Source organism: Vitis riparia, chromosome 4 (assembly GCF_004353265.1).
Source record: "Vitis riparia cultivar Riparia Gloire de Montpellier isolate 1030 chromosome 4, EGFV_Vit.rip_1.0, whole genome shotgun sequence".
Taxonomy (NCBI): Eukaryota; Viridiplantae; Streptophyta; class Magnoliopsida; order Vitales; family Vitaceae; genus Vitis; species Vitis riparia.
This window is the reverse complement of record NC_048434.1, coordinates 5,614,888-5,639,499: the sequence shown is the minus strand read 5'-3', so window position 1 is coordinate 5,639,499 and position 24,612 is coordinate 5,614,888. Positions and strand designations below refer to the sequence as shown.

Sequence of the window (24,612 nt, the reverse complement as noted above, 5' to 3'; positions counted from 1 at the left end):
CCTTTCATCTAATGCAACATGATACCTTTTGATGTGTGGCATTAATGTAATTAGTGATAAAACAAAAGAAGGGCAAATATTTTATCTACCTTATTCACTCACCCTTTCACTACACACTTTTGCAACATGTGGACACACTAACTAGGACACATTAACTACCATAAATGAATTAAAAATTCCTCTCTGCCTCTCTTCACATATGTGGTCATAATATTCCCTTGACTTAATTATCATAAAATAATTATATTTATTTGGATAAAAATAATATCATCTTTTACAGTTTTATTTTTGTTAAAATAAAAATAAAAATTAATATTTATCAATTGCAAGTATTAATAAATGTAAAATTAATATTTATCAAATATATAAAATTAAGATATAAAGTTTTTATAATTTAAAATGTTATTCTTATGTTAAAAGAAAAAATACATGTGACGGAGGAGAGGAAAATATGGTTACACTCTCTTTTAAGATATTATTTTGAACAAAGAATATGTATAATTCTTTTATTCTATCTCTTATATATAAGTACAATAAGATTGCAAAAATTTTACCCAATTCTTTTCTTTATTTATATATAATTATAAATAAAGATAGATTAATTTTAAAATTCAAATAATTATTTTAATTTAAAATTTATTTTTAAATTTATAACTTAGTTATTTTCTAATAATAGTAGGTGTCATAAAATTGGGGTCTATCTCTTTTTAAAAGATTGTAATTGAAGTATCATTTTAATTTTGTAAAAGTTTAGGAAACATCAGCGTCTAAGAAATCTTATTTAAAGAGGATTATTTTTTTTTATTTTTTTTTTTAATTTTAGGAAAAAATCTTATCAAACAAATTCTATTTAATTTGGTCATAATCACCAACTTGACAAATAATAACACATGCTTCTTTATTAAATAATAAAAAATAATTAATTACTTTTAATTTAATATTTAGATTTTTTTATTATAGAATAAATATATAATAGTGCTATAATATTTTTAAAATATAAATACTTAAAATTTCAAAAAAAATTGAAAATGTGAATCTCAATAATGGACTACACCTAGAGGGAGGAGGGGGGGGGGGGGGGGGGGGGTTGAATAGGTGTTGTATAACAATTTAAAAATTCTCCCAACAAATATTACATAACCTTAGACTATCTTAATGTCAATAAACTTTTCTTGCAACAACTTTTCAACAAAACATAACATCCACAAGTAAGAATATATGCATCAACACTCTAACAATTTATTAATGCAAAACACATGCAAATGCTTCAACACTCCTAAAAAATAAATCAAAATGTAGAGTGAGAGAAAGAGACAATGAACACAGGATTTTAACGTGGAAAACCTCCAAAGAGATCAAAAACCACGGACCTATCACCGATTGAAAAACTCCACTATGAAGAATAAGAACTGAGTACAAAGTTTTACCTAGCTCAAGAGTCAAGCCAACCAATCCTTCCCGAACTACTTGACTAGTACCTTCATTTTCAGCTTTTCTCTTCTTCTTTCGGAGCACACTTGGAGTCCGCACCAAGCTCAATCTCGGCCTCTTCTTGAATCCACACAAGAAGAAAATGGGTATGTACCCAAACCCAAATAGAATGAGAGATTGAGATATGAATGAAGGAATGAATCAACCCATTTATTGCTTAAGAAAATCCATTAAAAACTAATTTGGAAAACATTAAGAGAAGTGAATTTTCTTTACAATCAAAAACCCCAAATTAGGAAAATAAAAATGAGAAAATGAAGAATCCTAGGAGTGTGGCTGCTCTCCTCACGTTTTCTACAGTCCCTCTCACCAGAAAATGAGAGAAGATTGGTTTTTAAAGTGTAAAAAGAAGCCCTTAATCTAATGGCTGAGATTTGATCAAAAAAACATTAGTTGGATCGATCCACCCCTGCACCTAGATCGATCCAGAAACAGGGGAATGAAAGTCTTGCACCAAAAACCATTTTTCCCAACTTTCTAACACATTTAAAAATTAAAAACCGAGTTGATTCACATCCAATCACTCCACACTCAGCTACATACCTCGGCCTCTTAGCAAAGTTTTAGTCTTCAAAGTCAAGTAGTCCGAATAGGAATAGGAAAGCTGAGTTAGGGGACACTTCTGAATTTTGTCCAGAATTACCAACCTAGCTAAAGACTCACAAAATTGTCTCATTTTTTACTAAATTATTTTTTATAATTTTTATTAAAGTTTAAAAATTATGTAATATGACCTTCATTACCTACCTGTCCATGTGCCTTGCACATGGAACAAACCTAGTTCAGTATAATATTTGCCTTGCACATGTAACAAACCTAGTTTAATATAATATTTGATTTCACTTCTGACATCATATTTTATTTATATTCATATTCTTTTTTATATTTACAAATTTAATTTATATTTTTTTTTACCAATGAGAACGGAAAATAAAAAAAAACATGTTTTTTTAACATTAGAACACGGTTTTCAAACTATTCCAAACATTAGAACACGATTTACTGCTGTAGATATAAATTGGGCTATTTGATTAAAAGGGCAATTTAAAACCTAATTTTGAAAATATAACGTTTTGTCTTTTTTACCACATTTTGACTAAAATACCTTCATTCTTTTCTTATAAAAATAACATTTTTTAAATAAAAAAATCTACTTATAAATATTTAGAATTTGGAGTCGATGATAATCTGATTTAAATGTAAATGCAGAATTAGATACTGTTTGTTGAAAGATTTCCCTCCAAAAAACTTGAATAGTTCATTTGAATAAGAGTGAAAGTAATTGATTTTGAGGTGTTAAAAATTTATTTTTATTGTTTTTTTTCAAATAAATCTTATTTTAATATTATATTAATATAATTTTGTTTATATTTTTTTTAATAATTCATTTTATAATTTAATGATTTTAAAAATATATTAAATGACTTAATAATTTTAAATATCTAAATATTCAAATATTTTTGTTCAAATCTAGGTATAATTATTTTTTAAAATATTAAATATTCAAATCTAGGTCTTTTTGCCCTATCCCAATCCCGAAATGGTGTGCAACATATGCTAGGCTATTAAAAAAATTCAACTAATATTCGATTTTTTATGAAAAATAAATTTGCATGAATAGATGGAAGAGTGTATATTTAAAAATATAATATGTATATTAAAAAAAGTCCCTTATTCTACTGTGGAAAAAAGGTTGAAAATTATCCTTGTGAGGTTGAGCAGAGAAAATTGTCCTCAGATTTGATTGTCACATGTGAAAAAAAAAAAAACTAAAGCCATCCCTAGAATAATAGGTTGGAGAAAAAAAATGACGAGTGCAGTACATTGAATTATGACTCTGTTCATGAATCTTATTAGCAAATAAACGCCAATGAATGGTTAGTTTAATCCACTTGAATGCCATAATTTAAAAATAATGTTTTTAAAATGAATGAATATGTGTTTTACATTAAAACTTTAGGCTTAATTATTTTTTTAAAAAAAGTCTTATAAAAGTTTTTAAATGAAATGCTCCCGTTATTGAAAGAATCAAACTTAAAACAAAAACGTTTTGTGTTGATTTTTATGCAACCGATCAAGGGTATCCCTAAACTAGTCAAGCTAGTTCCGATTAAACTTGCACGAAATTATTACTCTCTTACAATGGCTGTTGTTTGACTAGTAAAAATTTGATTAAGGTTTGATTGAACATTAAAATCACCGACGGTCACCTGTAGAACATTAATTGCTTTAATGACTACCTAACCGATGAGATTGAATCAAAGCTTAAGCAATTGAGGTCTTCCTATATAGTTTTGGGTGCTCAAGCCCATCGAGCACTTGTATCTATTGATAAAAGAACACTTATATTGAATTGTTTTTCAAATGTTTTATCTTATTCAAAGTTTTTCATTAAAGGGCATTGAATCCTTCACTTGCAAATCTATTAGTGCACCCATTGAAATTATCATCGTTTTTTCTTTTGCACTCATTGAAATCATCTTAGTGTTTTTATTATTTTTTATTTTTTGTATTGAGTTATGTTAGCCCAATGATTCTCTTAAGTCAGTTTTGATGATAAAAAATTATGATTAATTCACTAATAATTTTAAATCAGGATGAGTTTCAAATGTTTTTTTTGATAAATTCAATTGAAAAATGAAGTTAGGATAAAAAAAAAGCTCAAGATAATTATCAAATGGTTAAGAGAAGTACAAGACCTAATATGTATGAAGGTATTTCAAGCTTAGGAATCTTATTAAGATGTTCACTAGAGTGTACTTAGGATTTTAAAATTCATCCATGCATGATTTTCATACTCTATTTTGAGCCTTAAAGATCATATTTTTATAGAGAACAATTTTCAAAAACCATTTTTCGAAAAGGTTTTCTAAAATAATTACCAAATAAAGCCTGATAGAATGAAGGTTTGTTTAAAGCCTTGGATAATAGAATCATCATTTGAAAAGGAGATCGAGGAGAGTGTAAGTAGACAAATTACTAAACCACTATAAAAAAACATTTGCATTTCTCTTCCTTCTACTTTTTAAATAACTTGTTTTATTAATTACTTATTTTATTATTTTAATTATTTATTTTCAAAAAGTTTTTAATTATACAATTCACCCATCTTAGATGTTTCTTGCTAATTAATTAGTCTCATTTTATAATATATGTATATATGAGGAGAAAATTAAAATGATTCACATAACTTTTTGTTAGTGAGTCTTTAGCCATGTTTTATTCAATGTAACATTTCTTAATTAAAAACATGAGTATATTGAATAGAAAAAAGACATACAAGAATCAACAAATATATAAATATTCACGGAATAATAGTTGTGAGTAGCAAGAACAAATGTTTTTATTTTTTATATTTATTTATTTATTTTTTATCATTTTAATTTATTTCCATAGTTCTAGTTTTTCAATATCGATAGAATCATGAATTTTAAGCATAAATAATTTTTTTTTACCATTCTTTTTGTTTATGTTTATTTTATTATTTTCATATTTTATTATTAAGAGAGTAGTAAATTTTGAATAGAATTCAGTATCTTCTATCATTCTAATTATTTTTTTTTAGTTTTATTTTTGTTTTTCCATTTTCTTCTAATTGTATATTTTATAATTAATCTTAACTTTTAATTTAATTTATATTGTAGACGATACTAGCCAAGTATTTGGTTTTCGAAAAATTTGAGAAAAAATGTGAAGGAAATAAAATAGAGAAAAAGAAAAAGAAAAAGTGAAAGAAAATAAAAAATGTTTTAATTTAATAATTTATTTTTATACATTCGTATTTTTTTTATATTATAGCAAGATTAAATAAATTTAAAATATGTTAATTTCAAATTAATTTTAATTATATTTTCTATAGTAAAACAAAACATGAGAAAACTATTTCCTTTTATATTTTTTTATTTCCTTATTATTTCTTAAAAAGGTCAAATGATCACCTGTTATATATTTATCGTCCATCAACTAGTGAACTGATTGAACCCAAGCTTGATTGGGAAATACTAGTTTTTGCTTTTTATGTGTGAAAAATTATAAATTCAGAACTCTAGTGATATTAATACATGTACTAATAATCGTCTAATTAATATAAACATTATATTTAATGATCGATGGAAAAGGTAGTAAATCTTTAATCATTGGATGATAAATGTGAATGAGGATAATATCAAAAATTGAGCTTAATTATTATTGTAAGTTATATGTTAAGATTTTGCTACTATTATTAATATCATTAATTCAAAAATGTTGGTACAGTAAAGGTACATTTTTAGAGCTGCTTTTTAAACGCTTTTTGTTGAATAAATTCAAATAATATATTATTTTTTATAAAACTAAAAACATTTATATAATTCCAAATCAATTGAAAAACCATCACAAACTCAAAATATATAAATAAGGAAAAAGAAATTTAGAAAAAAAAAAGAAGGGAAAAAGAGGAAATGGCAAGGGTACCCCGGACTCCAATTACAAGATTGAACTAAATTCCAGAAAGCAGCGGAATCCGAGCCCAGGCTTCGCTGGATTCTCCTTTTTAAAGCGCCCTCGCTCACATTCTCTCTCTTTAACTTTCTCTCTCTAGAAAGCAAAAGTGGAAAAATTAAGAGTAGAGATTTTTCAGCAGTATAAGGCGATGCGCTCTCACTCTATGCTCATCTCCGTCCCTCACCCTCTCCTCTCGTCCTGAAAAGAACCCTAACTTTCTCTCTCTATACCTTCCTCCGATCCCTTTATCTCTTTTAAAAGAGCCCTAACTTTCTCTATCTAGGGTTCATCTCTCTTTCTCTAGGGTTTCTGCGGTTCCATGGTGTGAATTTGCCGCCCAAGTTTTGAGATTTTTTGAAGGATCCAGAGGCACAGACAGGAACAATGGCGTCCACGGACGGAGAGCTTGAGAAACAGCTCATGGAAGCTGGGAATAAGCTTTTGGTGCCCCCGGCTTCTGTCGACGAACTTCTCCCGCTGCTTGACGTAAGCCCTAATCTTTTTGGTTTTTCTGGATTTTTTGTTTGATGTGGTGGTGGCGGGTTGGCACGTCGATGGTTCGTGATTGGTGGTTTTTATCTCGTTGATTGTTTTTCCTCCAGGGGTTTGCCAAATCTTTAGCATTGAATATTGTGACGTGGGGGTTCCTTTAATCGTGTTTTTGTGCATTGCATGCTGTTTCTATAATAGGTGTTTGCATGTTCTCATATGCTGGGTCTCGCCGGTGTTTTGGTTTTCTAATTTTTTTTTACCTGGGTGAGTCAACAATGGCCAATTTCCGAGTTTCGAAGAATTACTTTTTATGACGAGATCTTGTGATTTATCCATAATATGTGTTTGGACAGAGTGTTTTGGAACTTAATTTTAGCGGTTTGTTTTTTCTCCCTTGATAAGTGTGCATTGCTGCAGGTTTTTATATGAACGTTTTTGGTGTTTGGATCAGCTGGGAAATTGTCCATGTTCTAAGAAAGAGTTCACTCTTCTCGGAAATGCATTTTTTTATGTTACTTTTAAAATGATACCTCTTTTGCATGAGATAATAGCCCTCATCTTTCTACAATTATTAAATTTAAATGTTGTTCAGAAATGATTCATATTGATGATTTTTAATTTAGTAACTGATTTGACAATTAGCGGCGAAGACTATATTTCAAAATGAGTTAACTTTGATATCCATTGATATTGTGTTGGAAACTGTGGATTCGGGAGGAAAGAAAGCATGTTGAATTTTGGATTTCACCATCTCCTGTTTTGATCAGGCAAACGTATGGGGGAAAAGGAAATGGGAATAGGAGAGGCTTTCATGAAGGAGACTTTTCTCTCCTAGATGATTCTTAGGATATGACATTGTTGTAACAGAAAGTTTCTTGCTTTACACATTGTTTTCACTGCAGACAGTGGCAGAATGTGTTATTTCGCATATTTCTGCCTTGATTTTTTTTATATTCATTTCTAGACATGGACAAAAGTGAACAAAGTTATTTATTTTCCGTATGTTATCTTATATCTTATTTAATTTTTTCTTTCATAATCATAGTTGCAAATAAAGGTTAGGAAAACACTTAATTGAAAAGGGTTTGCAATGATTTCATGCTTTAAAAGGCTATTGAGGCTTACGCCTCGAGGTGTGTCTCAAGGCAAGACTTCACAAATTAGCCTTGAGGCTATGGCCTCAGTTAGGGTAATTAAGGCTTAAACGCCTCAAAGCTATTGAGGCCTAAGCCTCAAATATCCAAAGGGTTTTCAGCCTTTATATGCTTTTGGTATATATTTTATAAGAGTCTTAAGTCTCAATATTCAATGAGTTTTAACGGGTTCTATCATCCATTGCTTTTGTTAACTTCTTATATAAATTTCATGAATTTTGTATTAGATCCCTTCTTTGTTAAACCTTTTACAAAATAAAGGCTCACTTAGCCTGCTAGGGTAGCCTAGTTGGTCAGGACGAATGTTGGGAGGTGTAGTCCTAATAAGAGGTACATGGTCCAGGTTCAAATCCTGCTATTGATGATACCTTGATTTATCTGGTGTTCGTTGTTGTGGGTGCGGTTAGCACCCTGAGGTTTGGGTCCCCATGGAGAGTCCTAAGGGCTCACGTGACTTTCAATTAACGTTTTAAATGGAAGGGAAAAAGAGAGATTGGGAAAAATAGGAGAATTGCTGATTGTCCTAGTGGTTAAAAAAAGATACCACTACAATTGGTAGACAAAGAAGAAGAACGAGTGGATATTAACACCATTGGGGAGGATAATATAGCAATTGGATATGATTATATTTCTTAGAGGATCCTAGTGATAGTAATAATAATGTTGAAAATTATTTGGTAAAACCATGTGAGATAGCTAAATTTTATGTTAGAAAAAGGAACTAAATTAGAACTATTAACAATGAAAAATAATTAATTTTATCATTATGAAGTTTATGTTTTTTTAATTATTTAATTTTACTGTGACTTTATGAGTATTTTTTATTTTTTGAGAATTATTTATTTATTTAAGTTGAGGCTTAAACCTCATTCAATCTCGAGGTTTAGGCTTCACCTCATTTAGGCAAAACACCTCAAGACCACCTTTAGCCTTTTAAAACATTAGATTTTCATAAACCTTATATTTTTCTTTCTATTTTATTTTGAAAGAATACATGAGGAAAGCCTGGAGGTGGGAAGAGTGTACCCAATGCGAGCCACATGATTAAGGATTTAAGTCCCTGAGGATGAGCCCAGTGGAATTTGAGATACTTCTGTGCAAACATATTTTTATTTTATCTTCCTGACTTTACAATTGATATCGATGTACAATGGAAATATGTTCATTTGAAGTCTGAACACATTTAAAAGAAAATATGCTTCATTCTTATTCAAAATGGACTTTGTGATGGTTGATGATTGACCAGGTGCTATTCCAAATCTGGATATTTTTTACTTTATTTTATTGAACTTTAGTAAAACATTTTTCATTAAAATCTAAGGGAAATTTGTTGCAAGTCTGGGATTTTGAACTAGTTTAGAGATCTCCTGCCCTACAAGGGCATTGTTGTTTTTTGAATGAGCTGATCATTTATTCATATTTTATATTCTTGAAAATAAAAGATTTAGTAGCTTCACTTGTCTCTTTTAATGCCAGAGTGTCGTTTCTTTGATTTCGACCAAGATTGGCTGAACTGGATCTTATAGTGATCTTAAGCTTTATCATCACTAGCAGGCCCTCTCTAATTGTGTTTCTCTCTTTGTTGCTTAATAAGTTTTGACTGTTAAGTTTTACATTGGCGGTTGACTTACTGCAACCCTTCTCCTTTATCTGGATTTGGACCAACTATTGAAGCTAGGATATTAACTGTAGTTAGGATTAAGACTTTGTTGAATTGAGTTTTATTTTCTGTGTGCGCATTTTTCTTCCTTCGTAGATCTATTGAATTCTGTACATCATCATGTGCCATACCAGAAATGAAGTCCTCGCATAATTGCATATGCATAAATGTATGGCTGTCTCCATTACTAATTTGGATTCTTCGCCAAATAAAGTGAAGTACAAGTAAATTTAAAAAGGCCATGGCCGAGAACATCACTTATGTACTTGTTGAACTACAAATGGTGTTTGTTTCAGATATGGTCTCTTTTCCCTTATTTCTGATATTCTAGGTATGCCACTAATGCTTTATATATCATTGCCAAATCAACAATGAGACAATATGCAACTATTGGGCTGTCAACCTATTGAACTTTAGATGCTTCTTTGTCCACTGGTCACACCCCTAGCTTGTTGTGAGAATGTTAATTTTGTTATATTTTTTGATTGAAGGATGGTTGAATTTACATCTTATTGTTTTTTATCAAGGTATTTTATTAATATTGTTATTGGTTTGTTCTTGTAGCAAGTTGAGAATTGTCTTTTAAAGGTGGAACAGTCGCCTTCCATGTCGATGCAAAATGCCCTTTCAGCATCGCTGAAGGCGTTGGTGACAGATCAACTTCTGAGACATTCTGATATTGATGTGAAAGTGGCAGTTGCAGCTTGCATAAGTGAAATTACAAGAATTACTGCACCAGATGCCCCATATGATGATGACCAAATGAAGGTACCTTGAATTTATTCATTTGCTTCTGTTTTTTAGGAAACTCTACAAATTTAATGACTTGCTGACTGCAGCCATAATCTTTCCATGGCAGTTCTTTAATTATTTTTTATTTATTTAATTTAATTTAATTTATTTATTTTTTTTTTTGTGATTTTCTATTTGTGGGTATGCAGGAGATCTTTCAGTTGATTGTATCATCATTTGAAAAATTATCTGACAGATCGAGCCGATCATATGATAAGAGGACCTCGATTCTTGAAACTGTTGCAAAGGTCAGGTCTTGCGTGGTAATGCTGGATCTTGAGTGTGATGCACTGATTATTGAGATGTTCCAGCATTTCCTCAATGCAATAAGGTATGGAAGTGAACTGAGGGTAATCTTGGTCTGGTGGTGAATTGCAATTGTATTTTTTTCTGTAATATCTTTTTCCCCCTTGTGGGGTTGGACTTTTATCTTAAAATTCCAAAATAGCATAACTACAGTAGATTGCTGTTTTCTTCTTTGTGTTTTTATTTATTTATTCTTTTGGGTCTTCCATGTCTCTTATGTATGATCAGCATGTTGTGATTCTTAACTATAGGCGATGATTCTACATGCAAGGAGTGTATTAGTTAAATTATTGGAAGATGGAGATGCTTTGTTATTAATGAGGTGGGATGGGGTGTTCTATCATCGTTTACTGTTCAGTTCTTTGAGATCTGGCTGCTTTAAGGTTGTGTAGTTCTGCAAAATAGGTACAGATTGTGTGGTATTGTAAATGAACAGCCCTTTTTTTTATTTATTTATTGAAAGTTCAAAGTGTGAAAATGACATAGAAAGCACATTTGGCAACATTTATCAGAATTTTTTTTTTTTTTAAAACTCTTCTGAAAAGGTTCTTTTTTCCCGAAAAATTAGGCATATTCTTTTCTGTATTTATCTCCTGTTCTTTTAGCAAATGGAAAACCATAAAATGTAAGTTCATGTTTAAATATTTTTTTTTGTCATTGGTTTTTCAGAGAGTGCCTGTTGGAAAGTCTAGTTCTTAAGGGCATCTTGTCCTCATTTATACCTACTTTTTCATTCAATGAAATGAAAACCGTTCCAAAAAAGGACTAATTTCCACTAAGCACCATGTGCCTCTGGATTTACCAATTTAGTAGGCTGTTAATCCATGAATTGATGCTGAATTATTTTGTGAAGTTTAATTCACTGTATTAGTGTATGCCTTTTCCTATCACCTCTTCTTTAGATCTTATGTTTCTTAATAGCTTTGCTTTTATAAATTTTTTGGCCAAGGTAGTTTGCAATAATGGAACTTTGTATAGATCTTTTACACCATGGGTATCAGATGCTTTAATTTCAAGGGATACTTTGTTCTTTAAAATGAATTATCTGTAAGAAGCTTAGCAACTGATGACTTCGGCTCCACCTTCAGGGATGATCATCCAGAAAATGTCTTTACATCCATGGAGACAATTATGACCCTTGTCTTAGAAGAAAGTGAAGACATTCCAACAGAGCTACTCTCTCCTATCTTGGCTAGCATAAAGAAGGACAATCAGGTCAATTGTCATTTGGGTTGCCACTTGCTTTGTTTGATCTTTCCACCTTTATGACTTCACTGATTGAGTTTATTCTTTTTCAGGAGGTCCTGCCCATTGCTCGGAAACTGGGGGAGAAAGTTTTTGAAAACTGTGCTAATAAGCTTAAACCTTGCCTGATGCAAGCAGTAAAATCCTTGGGCATTTCTTTAGATGATTACAGCAAGGTAGTTTCTTCTATATGCCAAGGAACATCTAGTACTGCTGATCAGAATGATGACGGTGTTCCAGAGCAGAATGATGACAGTGGTCCACAGCAGAATGATGATAGTGCTCCAGAGCAGAAAGATGACAACATTGCTGGCAAAAATACAGTATGATTATAACTTTCTTTTTATTTATTAATGATTGTTTTTATTTGTCTTGAATCAATTACCATCTGCTTAAAGCAATGTGGAGTATTCATTGTATTTCTGCGGTTTGTTTGGTGGAAGATTCTGAATTGTAGCAAAAAAATTGTTATTATTAATTGTTAGTTTATGTTCGATCTTTTAACATTGATGGCATGATTGTAGACTATTATTTCTGTGGTTGATGCAAATGATTTAACTGGTAGCAATTTACATGCATTGCTATGCAAAATAAGCCAAATCTGAAAATTAGCTCAAGATAACTTGTGAAAAATTATCATCTCTATTGAGATTTTTTCTTCCTGCATTTTTCAGTGAAGATCAAATACACTTGTTTCAGGTAATGAGAACCTCAAATATGCTCATGACTTGTATAATCAGGGACCTAGAAGAAATCTCTGTTGGGATTTTCTTAATTATATCTTAGTTTATATGTGCAATTATTGGGTATATGGTTGAATCTCTCGGAGTTTTAGAAGCTTGTTACTCGATGATTGCTGTTGTGGTGCATGCATCAACATAATTTCCCTGTTTTGTACATATATTGATTTTCACAATATGTTTTCTATTTTAACCCAATTGGTATTACACATGGATTTTCTTTCTATAAAAAATATTTTGTTGCATTATGTACATATGCTCTTTTGATTAAGCAACTTTTTGTAAATAAGTCTTTTAGCATAGCCCATGTAATTTTACTGCAAATTTGATCTAATTTTATGTTCATTACACCTTGGTTTGTTTTCTGTTGTATATAAAATATATCTCTTATGCAATGTATCTTTTCCCAAGGAATAGCTACATGATCTTTGATTGATGCTAATACTTTTTAGTGATGTTATACAATGTATCATTATTGATTCTTCATTCCCATTAATTTTTGTATAAACCTGCTTCAGGTTGAAGAGAGCCAGTTGTTAAGGGCATCTTCGGATGAGGCAGCCCAGGTACGGCTCCTTTTCTAAATTGATTTTTGTCTTCTGTTTTGTTTGTCTTTTTTATTGTTAAATACCTTTTGCTATCTTATAAACTTCTATGGTTCATATATCATAGCTTATCTTGTGTAAAATTTGAGACTTAAAATCGGACCTCATTGTTTTTTGATCAGGTAGATAAAGAGATTTCAATTGAAGCAGCCTGTCCTGGAGAAGCAGATCCAGCAATGGATAGATCTCCTAAGTCAGTTATGAGCAATGGCATCAAACAGGCTGCGAATGATGACTCTTTAGTGGATTCAAACTCTTCAAAGAAGCCTGATTATGGTACTAATCAGTCCAAAAGTAGCAAAGTACCAAGTGAGGTTGAACTTGATAGTTTGGATGTTGGAAAGGTAGAACAAGAATCTAAGCCAGAACAAACTACTAAGAAAAGAGGAAGAAAGCCAAATTCTTCAATGAACTTGATAGAACCTTCTGATTCTCGTGTTAGCAGTGAGGAGGAGTCTGAGAAACTGTCAGACCATAAAAAAAATCAAAGCAAGGCAGGTCATGATGCCCCTTGTGAGGACCCTCCATCTACGGAGGCAGCTGTGCCTTCAGAAAATGAAAAGATGACTGCTACTCAGCTTTCCTCACCAAAGGCATTGGAGAATGAGTCTTCATATGTTGCTTCTCCATCGCCAAGCCGGAGCCTACCTGATGAGAGTCATGTTAGGAAGGTTGGACGTCCAAGGAAGAAAGACAACTTGAATCAGGAAGTGGGGAAAAGGCGACCTGGGAAAAGGGCAGGTTCTGGGATTACTGAGGAGGATAAAACTTCGGCCACCATGACTGACTCAGTGGAAAACCCACTGAAGAAGTCGGGTAAGAAAGTGGACACAAGCAAGAATGAGGATGGATCCTCTTTAAAGCCTCAGGAAGATAGGAAAAAACGGGGGCGTGGTAAAGCTGTTTTGGAGAAAGAAATGACAAAATTCTTGTCTAAAGATGATGAAAAAGTACGTTCTTGTTGGCTTTGCAATTGTTATTTTTCTGTTCCAACACTAAACTCATTATTTAAGAGAATAATTTTTGGGATATGAACCATACAGGAAATGCTTTCTTCCCCAAAGTCTGCTGCAAAATCAGTAAAAGATGAAAGTCATTTAGAGGAAACCCCTAAGATGCTTTCTAAGGGAAAGCATACTTCTGGAAAGCGGAAAGTATGTTTACTAATCCTATCATTGCATATTTGTATCTCTTGCCTTGAGAGCATTTGGAGTCTTTGTTTCTTAAAATCATACTTTGTTTGAATGATTCTGAAATATTTTTTTGGAATATTATCTATAAAACTAAGCACATTTTATGCTTGCCATATGCTTTTCCTATTTTTCTTTTTCAGTTGACTGATGTACTTTTCTCTTAGAAAATCTCCATGGATTTTTGTGACTGATGAGCATTTTGGCCTCTACTAATTTGGTTAGAGGAATTGCCTTTTTTGTCCTTTTTTTTTTAAAAAAAATTCAATGATTAGATAGATTGCTTTTTGCATGTTTCAAACTGTGGATGCTATTATGGTTATCTGAAATAGAGTTGCCAATTATGGAAAAAATGAGGGTTTTAAGGATCTTATGAAGTCTTGGTGGGAGGGAGACAGTTTTAGTGGCTTTTCAAGTTTTATTTTGGTGGAAAAATTAAAGGTCTTGAAGTCTAAGTTGAAGGAGTGGAATAGAGATATTTTTGGCAGGGTTGAATTCAGGAAGGATTTGGCTTTGAATCAAGTGGAATTTTGGGATGCTAAGAAGAAGACAAGCAGACCGTCTTTGGAGGAGTTGGAAGCTAGAAAAGAAGCGAGGGAAGAATATAAAAAATGGGTTTTGCTAGAAGAGATAACTTAGAGGCAAAAATCTAGGGAAGTGTGGTTGAAAGAGGGTGATAGAAATACGAGTTTCTTTCACAAGATGACCAATACTCACAAAAGAAGGAATAACGTGGGCAAAATTAGGATTAATGGTGTTTGACTTTCGAAGGAGAATGAAATCAAGGAAGGGGTGGTCAATGCTTTTCAGTTTTTGCTGTCCAACCCGGGGGACTGGCGTCCTCCTTTATCTGAGCTGCAGTGTGAGACTTTGGAGAATCTGGATGCTTTTGCTTTGAAGGTGCTCTTCACGGAAAAGGAGGTGCCGTTCACGGAAGAGGAGGTGCTTGGTGCGCTGTTGGGATGTAGTGGGGACAAAGCTCCGGGGCCTGATGGCTTCTCTATGGCCTTTTGGTAGTTTGCTTGGGACTTTGTGAAGGATGATGTGATGAGTTTTTGTAGGGAATTCTATGAACACGGTAAATTTGTTAAGAGTCTAAATGCAATTTTTTTGGTTTTAATTCCAAAAAAAGTAGGGGCTAAAGATTTAAGGGATTTTAGGCCTATAAGTTTGTTGGAAAGTCTATACAAGTGGTTGACCAAGGTGTTAGCCAATAGGCTAAAAAAGGTGGTCTCTAAGGCCCAAGGGGCTTTTGTGGAGGGAAGACAAATCCTAGATGCAGTGTTGATAGCTAATGAAGCTATTGATTCAGTCCTAAAGAATAATGAGAATGGTATTTTGTGCAAACTTGAAATAGAGAAGGCATACGACAATGTGGACTGATCTTTTCTTCTCACAGTTATGCAAAAAATGGGTTTTGGGGAGAAATGGATCGAGTGGATCAAGTGGTGCATCTCCACTGCAAGCTTCTCTATGTTGGTTAATGACACCTCTATGGGTTTCTTTCAAAGCTCAAGGGGATTGAGATAGGGCGATCCACTTTTGCTTTATTTATTTGTGATTGCTATGAAGGTGTTTAGCTGTTTTCTTAAAAGGGTTGTGGATGGAGGTTTTATGTCGGCTTGTAGGGTGAAGGGTAGGAGTGAAGAAAGGGTTCAGATTTCCCATTTGTTGTCTGCTGATGATACCTTGGTGTTCTGCCAAGCTTCTCAAGATTATTTGACCTATCTTAGTTGGTTACTTATGTGGTTTGAGGCTGTGTTGGGGTTGAGAATAAACTTGGAAAATAGTGAACTAATTCCAGTAGGTAGGGTGGAGAATATTGATGATTTTGCTTTGGATTTTGGTTGTAGAGTGGGTAGTCTACCATCCACTTATTTGGGCCTTCCTTTGGGTGCTTTGTTTAAGTCAGTGATAGTGTGGGATGGAGTGGAAGAGCGGTTCTGTAGAAGGTTGGCTATGTGGAAGAGACAATACCTATCCAAGGGAGGGAGGACAACTCTAATTCGAAGCACTTTGTCGAATTTACCCATTTATTTTATGTCCTTGTTGTGCTTGCCAAGCTCAGTTAGATAGAGACTGGAGCAAATTGAAAGGGATTTTCTTTAGGGAGGTGGTAATTTGGAGCGAAAGCCACATCTAGTAAGATGGAAGTTGGTGTGCTTAAGTAAGGAGAAAGAGGGTTTGGGGGTCAAATGTCTATCCAATCTCAATAAGGCTCTTCTTTGTAAATGGAATTGACGTTTCGCAAATGAGAGAGAGGCCTTGTGGAATCAAGTGATTAGAGGGAAGTATGGGGAAGAAAGAGGGGGATGGTGCTCTCGGGAAGTGAGAGAGGCGCATGGTGTGGGGCTTTGGAAAGGAATAAGGATGGATTGGGATTTTGTGGGCTCTAGGATTTTTTTCCTTGTAGGTAATAGGTGGAGGGTGAGATTTTGGAGGGATAGATGGTGTGGGGATTCCCCTTTGTGTGTGTCATTCCCTTCCTTGTTTGCTTTGTTTGTTGATAAGGAAGTGTGGGTGGCAGATATTTGGGACCCCTTGGCTGAGGGGGGGTTGGAATCCCTGTTTTTCAAGAGCCTTCAATGATTGGGGAGGTAGAGGAGGTGGAAAGATTCTTGGAGCGGCTTCATGGGAAGAGAGTGCAGGGAGATGTGGATGATATGGTGTTTTGGACCGAAACAAAGAATGAAAAGTTCTCGGTCAAGTCCCTCTACCTTGCTCTAGAAGCGGGCTGCCCTTCTTTGTTTCCTTCTAGTTGCATTGAATGTGTGGGTGCAGCCCAAGATTAACTTTTTTGAGTGGGAGGCTACGTGGGGCAAAACCTTAACCCTGGATCTTATTCAGAAAAGAGGATGGGCCTTGGCAAATAAATGTTTTATGTGCTTTGAGAAAGAGGAGACGATAGACCATCTTCTTCTACATTGTACAAAAACAAGGGTCTTATGGGATTTGCTCTTTAATTTGTTTGGGGTGTCATGGGTGTTGCCTTCATCAGTTAAAGAGACTCTCCTTAGATGACATGGTTCTTTTGTGAGCAAAAAGCGCAAGAAGGTGTGGAGAGCAACTCCTCTTTACATTTTTTGGACGGTTTGGAAGGTGAGAAATAGATTGGCCTTCAAGGATGATGTGTTGTCAATCCAGAGACTCAAATACTCTTTTATTCTTTCTCTTTGGTTAGAGGCCAAGTTGTTTATGGTTGATTGTCCTCTAACTATAGTTAGTTTTATTGATTGGTTGGGTTCTAATTAAGGTTGTTTGTTGGGCCAGTTGGGTGTTTTTCTTATTTCTTGGCCATTTTGGCGGTGGGTGTATAAGTTTTGTATACCTTGAGTCGCTTTTTTGGTGCCTCTTTTTATATTAGATCTTTTCTTACCTATCAAAAAAAAAAAAAAGGGTTCAAATTCAGAATCAATCTATCAAAAAAATAAAAAATTCAGAATCACACATTTTGCATGCTGATCCTATCCAACTAGGACTTATTGCAAGTTATGGGCTTTTAATCCCCCTTTTCCACCTATCCAAATAAATAAATAAATAAATAAGTAATCCTCTTTTTTCATTCAGCGTTTTCTACTATATTTTTTAAATCATGAATCATGTCTTTTCTGGCAGTCTTGGTAGACATTCTTTTGGTCTTACCATCGTCCCAGTTACATGACCAACCATGTTAGTTGGTTTTCTCATCTTGCTCTCAATTTTTGATACCTCTATCTTCTCAAACATCTGCCATGTTCTGATTCAAGGTCACAGAAGTGTTCTCCCACTTGAATTATTTATTTTTAATTCCCATTCTTTTCCAAATATTTTCCCATCCAAACATTAAATATTCTCTTCTCTTCTGCTAAGTGACAGTGTACTTTTCCATGTTGATGTTTGCTGTTACTCTCCTCGCATTTGTTTATATCCAATGAACTGGTAAATTACAGCCATTGTGGTTCAATAGAATTAAATGTTAACGAGACAATGTTGGTTGAATCCAATTAAAGTGTTAACAAATGTTCATTGTGTTGGCTGCTAGCACGGGGCTCATAGGTTGGGTTTGCACTTTAAATTGGCTGAATTTGCTTATCTTGAAGCTCTGGTTTTATCATGTGCATGATGAGTGTTGACACCCTTCTAGTCTCTGTCATGTGTAGTTAGAAAGGACTGTAATTTCCTCACTGGTTGATAGTTTCATGATTTTCAATAGTTGAATCTGAAACTGAGGAGAAGCTATTTGCAACAGCTTTCAATTTGAAACACATACAACTGAGTTTTGTGTCCTAACTTTTCTCATTTTAATTTTCAGAAGCAGCTGTAGTATTTACAGGCATTTTGTCTTGTTCGAAATATTAGGCTTGTTATGTTATGGCTTCTCCCCTTTCTTAAATATATGCTGTCATCCTTTCATGCTACAGCACCATGTTGTAACATATAACATTTGAACTGTTATATCTTGAGTAGACAATGTTATTCATTCAAGATGGACAGTTAATCTTATAGCTTTGTAATTTTCTTGGTGTCACTGTGGGACCGTTGTTGTTCCACGGACAGTTGAATTGTGTTACTATTTTTGTTGCTTAGAATATTGGAGGTGGTACATCATTTTCAGTGAGAAATTATCCTATAGAAAATCTGTGGTCTTGTTTCACATCCCTGAAGCTTCCTTTCTCAGGACTCACCTGGAAGTTAGGTGGCACAAAATTTATATTGCAGGGCCATGAAACATAGGTCAAATGTTGATAGACAGAGATAACCTTTGAAAAACCCATCACAAACTGGCATAGATGCATAGACACATTCTTTTTCCTCTCCATTTTCCCCTCCTATCATATGTATATATATATATATATATATATATTCTCTACAATTTTGTTTACCCATATTGAAACAAAAAACCCTTGTTCTGAGGTGTTCTATGTTTGACTCCTGGTAGTTGTGTTGGTCCTGTGTACAATGTCAAAACATTTAAAATTGTGTGCGCTTGCAAAATAGTGCTATGTGATGTGGTATTTGTGAAGACAAGGATCTTCTAAGAAGTTTTCAAGCTGCTTACAGTATTTGACAAATAGCTCTTTTATTTTTGTGTTGGTATCGGTAATGAATTTTCTTGATCAATCAAGTGCAATAGAGTTCTCCAATTGCTGCTTATATGTGTTTATGTTGTTTTTTATTCTTAGTTGCTGAGAGAAACTCAATCATCTTGCTGTTCAAGCATACAAATGGAAACAAATCAGGGGATTGTGTAATGACTTGTCTAGGAATGGTTTTGATTCATCAAACCATTTGAGTCTGTAAGCGGGTGGTGATTTTTTCCCCATTGACTGCTCTTGGTCTACATTTGTAGTGTTTTCTTGTCATTATTTCTCACATAAGGATTACTGGGATTTTTTAATGTTCAAATGTATGTATGAAGGAATTCAGCAACTCATATAATGGCTTGTCAAGCGATAAGTTTGGTTTTACAACATCTTTTGAGAACACTCTTGAATTTAAGCATTTTGAAGGCTGTATTTGCTTAGTTCCCTAAGCAATTATAAAATTGATATGTAATAAGGCAATAGATTGGGGTTTTGCTTCAGTGAGATGATCATGTGCAAGTACAAAAATGTTTTATTCCATGAATCAGTTTCACTTCCAGTTTGGCAAAGAGCCTGCTAAGTAATTCAAGTGCTTTTGTTTCTCCTTCCTTTTTCTCTTTTTTAATCCTTCTTTTGTATGTTTTTAAGTCTCTTGCCTGCCTTCGTAGAATCACATAAAACATTTATTCATTATGCTTGTAAAGATTCTATACTTAATGTTGTCAATAAGTCCTTTTATGTCCTTTGTAGCATTTTGCATTATCAACCTTATAAGGATAGTGGAAATTTTTTTCATATTAACTGCTAATTGGATCTATCTTGTTGCAATATATCTTGTTAGTTGGCTTCAGGCCTTGAAATTTTCTCATCAACAACTCTTCAAGACATGTGCTTGCAGATATTGGTCTTTTTAGCTTGAAGTGTGCATAAACACTATTATAGTTTTGCATCTATCTCTAATCAAGTGATACTGTTTTCTGTCAGGCATCTGATACTGTAGATTTTGGTGAGAATCTGGTTGGTTCGAGGATTAAAGTTTGGTGGCCGAAAGATCAAATGTAAACTCTACTTCCATCTTTGTGTGTGTGTGTTTTGTTGCATTCTTTGTAGCGTTTCTAATTCCATGTACAGATGCATATATATTGCTTCATTCTCTGTTGCAGTTATCGTTGTTTAATGGTCATGCTTAGTAGATTTTGCATATGTCATCATCTTCCTGCGCTTCTTTCAAGTCATTACTTCCTTTCCTTTAGCAATGCTTTGAACTCAATAGCTCAACAACTTGACAATGCATGTTTCCTAACCATTTGAGATTGGATGCTCCATCTACAGAGTCATACTTCTCATCAAATCCTTGGCAATCAAATCACTTCTCATCTGCCACATACCATTGCTCACCTTTGACATGAATCAAATTTCTCCTCTGTGCTGTTGCATTGATTGGGTTCATGTTGATAAGTGTTAACAGTGTTTGTTTTCTGCTATCAAGAAATTCCCAATCTGGGCTGTCTCACTATTGGGCTGGCAGTTAAACTTGAGCCAGAAAAAGTTCACACCTTTTCTTTGCCTCGTAGTTACCTTCTTATTGTCCTTAGCTCTGGCTGTGATTACTTATTTTATCGACTAGTAACTGAACAGATCTAGTGGTTATCTCTTTTTGTATTGTTCAGTGATGATGTTTCTACTTTGATGGAGGGATTTCATCAATTATGTGACACATGAAGATCTGTTATTTGTGTTCTAATGTCTTGATTATTGTTTTGCAGGTATTATGAAGGTGTTATTGATTCTTTTGATTCTGAGAAAAAGAAGCATAAGGTGGGAAATTGATTTTGGATGGTGTGTTTTCTGTTTGTGTGTGTTGCACACGTTCTTTTCTGCTTGTGATGGGCTTGTTCTAGAGGCTTAGAGATGGAGATAATGATGTTAAATAACTCACTTATGTTAGGTGTAAATATAAGTAGTGATAGATTTGTCATTTATTATTTATTTAGTGTATTCTTTTATTTATTAATTTCTTTGGAATCTCCCTCTTCTACTATTTTTCTTCCCTATATTCTTGTTCTCCCCTGTTCTACATCATTTAGTCTTTCATTTAAAATATAACAGTATGCCACTGATTATATTGGGTCTTGGTAGCATGGTGGTAGTTGCTTTTTATCTCTTCCTGCCTCTTATCACCTTTGTATACTTTCTGGGTACTTGGGATGCACCATCCTTTTTGTTGTGTACTTGGAATGTGTCATCCTTTTTGTTGGGTGCTACTTCAATGAAAATCTTTATTTTCCTGAAAAATATCATTTTGTTTAATTGGAAATATGAAAATTTCTCATATATCCTATTGTTGTATAGGTTCTGTATGTTGATGGTGATGAAGAGATACTAAATCTGAAAAAGGAAAAGTTTGATTTCGTCACTATGTCGGATGGGGTGGGTTATTGCATTACTTCCTTTTGCTAGCTTTACTTAGTCTTATATTTGGGATTTTGGCTGATACAATCTGTTAACAGGAAGAAGCAACTCAGACTCCAAGTCTGGATGGCTCTGAAATGTACGCACTGCTTACTGGCTTTAGTCTGTTCTTTGAACTGCTGATATTCTGTAATTGTAATTTTGAAACTATTGTTGGATGCAATCGAATTCTGAAAGTAGCTCTGGCATTTTAAACAATTTATGTGCTGTTGATTTCCTGATAATGAACCATTATTGTATGCTAAATTTGAGTTAGAATCATCCTATCTGGTCTTTGATATTCCACCAGCCATAGTCTCAGCTGGGTTTATGACTTTTGGTTGCAACTTGTTATGCAGTTTGGGACAAAACATCCCAATTATAAGTAAAAAGCAAGGTTCATAAAAAAAGGGGTCTTAACATAGTTCATACTTGCCAGAGATTGCCAGTGCATTCATTGTTGATGGATGCTGGATCCAACTAGGCATTTTGTTACAGTTCACTGGTTTTTGTTTACTATTGTAGGTCAATGGTAATGATTGGCCAGTGTTTTGTGTGAACTCAAAATGGAAGTGAGAGTTAATATCACTATTGAAGCTGGGCAAGGTCAGAAATATTGACATTGTTTCAGAAACAAAGAGGTTCTTTTGTCCCCACGTCTCAAACTGGTTAACATATGGAGTATACCTTTCAGGAAAAATAAACGTACTCTGTATGTAAAATCTGGTTAATAGTGCTGAAAATTTTAATATAATGTATAGTACAGTCCCTACTTCATTTGCTAGATAGTTATTATGTTAGTGTGCCCTCTGTTACTCCATTTCTGATGTGGGATGATATGGTCAACAAAAATGTTTACCAGGCAGTAACTACATTTTTCTACGACATTTGTGGTGGTAAAAGTGGATGATAGGATCTTATCTGCTAATCATTTTTGGTTTCTCAAGATGTCCTTGGATGTTTCTTACCTTTTGTCTCCATTGATTCTCTATTCTTCTTGTCCTTCTTATTTTCTACAAAATAAGTCATTGAACTTGCACGATATATGTTCACACTGCCTCCTAAAGCCATTTGGTTGATGTATATTCCATCATTATATTTGTTCTCTTACCTTCTGAATGTTCACAGTTGTGATTATGCAATCAGGAGGAAGTTTCTTGGTTTATTGACAGTCTTTTGGTTAGAGAGATTGGGTTTTGTGAAATTCTACATTGTTACACACACACACACAGGCACACCAGATATCCCTGCATTTGTTTGTTGACTTTGATGTTATGTGGGTTTTATGGTAGCCCCCCTGTTTTCTTATTTGTTTTCTTGCAAGTACTCTTTGTTTATTTGGCTTCTGGTTTGACTTTACCTTGTCACCATACAACCAGGCGTCAGAAGAAGAAAGCAAAGTTTTCTGATGTGCCATCTAAGCAAGGAAAGATGGATGCTTCACCTAAAAAGTGAGTAAATTTTCATTACTTGGATTCTTTTCATCATCCTGGCTTAAATTTCTAAGCGTCCTAATTTTTTTACCAGGGGTGGAGGAGCTTCCTCCAGCAAATCCAAAGTTTCAGTCACAAAATCCGGTCGGAAATCCAGAGACTGTGGTAAAATTGATGGAAAATCCAAGGAGGACAGCTCGAAGAATGTTGGTAAATCTGATGATGAAAACAGTGGTAATCGCAAGGATCAAAAGCTTAAAGGTGGTGGTAAATTAATATATGATTCTCCCAAAACAGCCAGCAAATCCAAGGATCAAGATGCTAATGTACCCAAGATGACTGGCAAATCCAAGCAAGACAGCTCAAAAACTGTCTCCAAATCCAAGAGTCAACCACTCAAAAGTGGTAGCAGATCTAATGCTAATGGTAGTAGCAAGGGGAAATCCAGTTCGGCTAAAGGGAAAGAAACTGTGGATGTGAAGGAGAAATCTCCAGATTCCGGGAAATCATTTGAAAGTGCCAAAGGAAAATCACAAGAAACATTGAAGGAGCAGGAAAGTGAGACAAAGAGTGGAAAGAAGCGGCGAAGAGCAGTGAAAAGCTAATAATAATTGACTCTCAGCTGCTTCTCACTCACCTTGTGCAGGGAAGATGTTTGCTCTTCTATCCTACAATCCTCCATGGAACCTTGCATCCATCTGTAGCAGCCTTCTCTGAGAGCCTGGGTTGACGTTAAGCCATGCATTTGGTATTTGTTCTCGTCTTTGCCGCCAGTCCAAAAATCGATGCTAGCATTGTCACATTTTCAGTTAATTAGAGTCTAGTTTATACTGATTGTAGGGGTGGGTAAGTTAATTTATCGTTATATTCTTATTTTTAGTCGGGATTTATGTTATTCTGAGGACTCGTTAGCTTTGTTAAACAAATGCTCTTTTATAGATAACGCCACAGATCACAGACCCCGAAAATGGCTTCTCTCATCGCTGTATTCTAAATTTAGAAAACTGCAGGTAGTGTTATATTTTTGTTTTCACTTTCACCTATGTTGATCATTATTTATGGTATTGAGCCAGAACCACAAGGTTCACCTGTGACCTTAAAACAACTCAAGTTGTGGAAGAGTAAACCTGTTGGCTGGGTTTTAGACAAGGGTCTTTGGGCAATATTTGACTAGGCATTCCAACCTAAATGATGATTTTTAGAACATCCTTTGGGATGAGATGGGTCTCATCCAAGAATTCAACAAGCCTTTTGAGTCATATTCAATTTGATAGCAGACTAAACGCCCATTAGAGTTTGAAGTTATATTGGTCTGTAATGTATAAAGAGTCCTAGAGCTTAAAACTTCCATCCTCAACTTCACCAAACAACATTTGGGTATGGAATAGTTTCTATTATAAACGATACAGTGATTTTAAGCATATAGTAGTGTTACAAGTAAAAAAGGTAAGAGCACCAAGAGCTTAATGCCTCCATACGTTTGAATTCTATTCCACACTTGATGAATT

At 33.9% G+C, this 24,612-nt stretch overlaps 1 protein-coding gene across 2 annotated transcripts; it reads left to right on the top strand.

The window, feature by feature from the left end:
* Positions 1–6,055: 6,055 nt before the first annotated feature.
* Positions 6,056–24,137, top strand: LOC117912087 (titin homolog). 2 transcript variants are annotated; one of them, XM_034826551.1, is made up of 14 exons: positions 6,058–6,459; positions 9,844–10,047; positions 10,221–10,402; positions 11,466–11,592; positions 11,676–11,945; positions 12,881–12,928; positions 13,090–13,917; positions 14,011–14,121; positions 20,205–20,278; positions 20,987–21,038; positions 21,573–21,650; positions 21,731–21,771; positions 23,051–23,122; positions 23,199–24,137. In XM_034826551.1, the coding sequence occupies exons 1-14, from the start codon at positions 6,358–6,360 to the stop codon at positions 23,707–23,709; spliced, it is 2,700 nt and encodes an 899-aa protein (XP_034682442.1). In that variant the 5' UTR covers positions 6,058–6,357; the 3' UTR covers positions 23,710–24,137. The 2 variants fall into 2 exon arrangements, with proteins under 2 accessions (XP_034682443.1, XP_034682442.1); XM_034826552.1 differs by lacking the exon at positions 21,731–21,771 and having other exon boundaries at positions 6,056–6,459; positions 23,199–23,290.
* The last annotated feature ends 475 nt before the right edge of the window (positions 24,138–24,612 follow it).